Source organism: Cucurbita maxima, unplaced genomic scaffold (assembly GCF_002738345.1).
Source record: "Cucurbita maxima cultivar Rimu unplaced genomic scaffold, Cmax_1.0 Cma_Scf00031, whole genome shotgun sequence".
NCBI lineage: Eukaryota > Viridiplantae > Streptophyta > Magnoliopsida > Cucurbitales > Cucurbitaceae > Cucurbita > Cucurbita maxima.
This window is the reverse complement of record NW_019272047.1, coordinates 2,351,791-2,354,042: the sequence shown is the minus strand read 5'-3', so window position 1 is coordinate 2,354,042 and position 2,252 is coordinate 2,351,791. Positions and strand designations below refer to the sequence as shown.

At 34.2% G+C, this 2,252-nt stretch overlaps 1 protein-coding gene across 1 annotated transcript; it reads left to right on the top strand.

Moving 5' to 3' along the window:
- Positions 1-1,359, top strand: LOC111466332 (protein C2-DOMAIN ABA-RELATED 11-like). Its single transcript, XM_023110930.1, has 3 exons — positions 1-487; positions 865-963; positions 1,036-1,359. The coding sequence occupies exons 1-3, from the start codon at positions 374-376 to the stop codon at positions 1,357-1,359; spliced, it is 537 nt and encodes a 178-aa protein (XP_022966698.1). The 5' UTR covers positions 1-373.
- Positions 1,360-2,252: the final 893 nt, after the last annotated feature.

The window sequence follows — 2,252 nt, the reverse complement described above, 5'->3', positions numbered from 1 at the left end:
ATCTAAGGTTGAAGGAAAACAAATCGTCGGTTGAAAACCACTTTTGGGCTCAGTAGTTCAACGCTCAACTTTTATTTTCTCATTTTATGATCTTTGGCTATGAACCAAAATTTAGCTTCATCCTAATTAATTTGTTTCTTCGTTACTAACGAGGGGAGTTCCGTCATTTTTTTGCTTCCAATTTGCAACTTCAACGAAAAACTAGATTCAAGTTGAGTTACCGGTGTGGTTTTGATTTCTGTGTTGATAAATCTTGAAACTCTTCAGCTTTGAGACCACAAGCAAATCGTCTCTGTTCTTCCATCTTCATCTTCATCTTCAATCAAGCTTTGAATCTGTTCATTTTTGAAGCTCGATTCAAATTCCTCAAGTAATGGCGGTGGAGACTTCGGGGCGGCTGAAAGTGATCATAATCCAAGGGAGAAATCTGGTGATTCGAGATTTCAAAACTAGCGATCCGTATGTCGTCGTCAAATTGGGGAAACAGGTGAATGTTCTTAAAAATCTCAATTATTTCTTCCCAATTTCATCCTTCGAGCGTTAGTGAATGTTCTTCAAGATCTCAACTATTTCTTCCCAATTTCATCCTTCGAGCGTTAGTGAATGTTCTTCAAAATCACAACTATTTCTTCCGGATTTCATCCTTCGAGCGTTAGGGAATGTTCTTCAAAATCTCAACTATTTCTTCCGGATTTCATCCTTCGAGCATTAGTGAATACTCTTCAAAATCTCAACTATTTCTTCCGGATTTCATCCTTCGAGCGTTAGCGAATGTTCTTCAAAATCTCAGCTATTTCTTCCGGATTTCATCCTTCGACCGTTATCACCTAATTTATTTAATTAACGATTCACATTCTGAAACAGAAAGCAAGGACGAAAGTAATCAGTAGTAACCTAAATCCAGTATGGAACGAGGAACTCAACTTCACGATGGACACGAAACATTCTGCAGTCTTGAAATTCGTAAGTGATTTTTGCGATCTCACTCGATCGATCTCCGTTTTCGTTTCCGCATCTGAGCAGATTGTTCCGCAGGAAATGTTCGACAAAGATCTGTTCAAGCGAGACGACAAGATGGGGCGAGCAACGTTCAACCTTCAGCCAATGCAGTCGGCAAGTCGGCTGAGTAAGATTCTAGGAATATCGGGCGGCGAGACGACGCTGAGGAAGGTGGTTCCCGGAATGGACGATTGCTTTCAGGAGGAATACTCCATACGATGCGTGGATGGCGAGGTGGTGCAAGATGTTTGGCTGCGACTCACTGGAGTTGAGTCCGGAGAGATTCAAGTCAGAATCATATACGTAGAAGATGAAAGTGTGAGGAGCTGGGCTACAAATTGTAAAGGGGAATTTTGTTAATTTTAGTACAATTCATTTATATTTAATTTCATAATTATATTTTTTTTTATTCTTATTCTCCATCCACTCTAAAATATATATATATTTATATATTTTTAACTATTTAGAATATAATTTTTTAAATTAACACTTTTTTTTTTATTAAACGTTTAAAAATATATTAATAAATATTTTGCAAATTAATATTTTATTTTTGATCAAAAATAAAAATTTAAATAAATGGTTCAAATAATCCAATCCAATCTTTTTTTTTTTTTTTGTTTGTTTGTTGAAAGGATGAGTATATAAATATAACCATTAAGCAATCTATTTGTAGACTCTTATTGCATACCCGGTCTGACCACTTTTAATTCCAAAATCCTTCATGAATCCTGTTATAAAACTCATTTATAGAAGGTGTACAAATTCGTTTGAGAGAAAATAGCGTATCATAGTCCTCAGATTTAGAAGAAATTCGAGAATAAAAAAAAAAAAATAAGAGTTTGAATCTGAGTTCTAGGAACTCTCAGCACTCGATTCTTGTCTCAAAACATTGCCTACAACTTCTTATTTATAGATGAAGTTTGCATTGTCTTTGATCATTCTAGACTCATACTAAATCTGAACTCGAAGTTTCTACTCATATGACGGTGCTACCTACCTTTATTTTAAATATTAGTTGTTGGATCTAAGGAACCTCGAGTCTTCTTGAACATATTAAAATTTAAGCTCAATCCAATGGTTAGATCTTATGATATGAGAGATTTTGTGCAGCTTGTCAATTCTAAAATCGAATATGCTACAAATATAATGCAGGAGCATTTTCATAATTATCTTGAACTTCATTACATTTTTGTTTTTTGGTTTTTTTTTTTTTTTTTTTTTTTTTTTTTTTTTTTTTTTTTTTTTTTTTT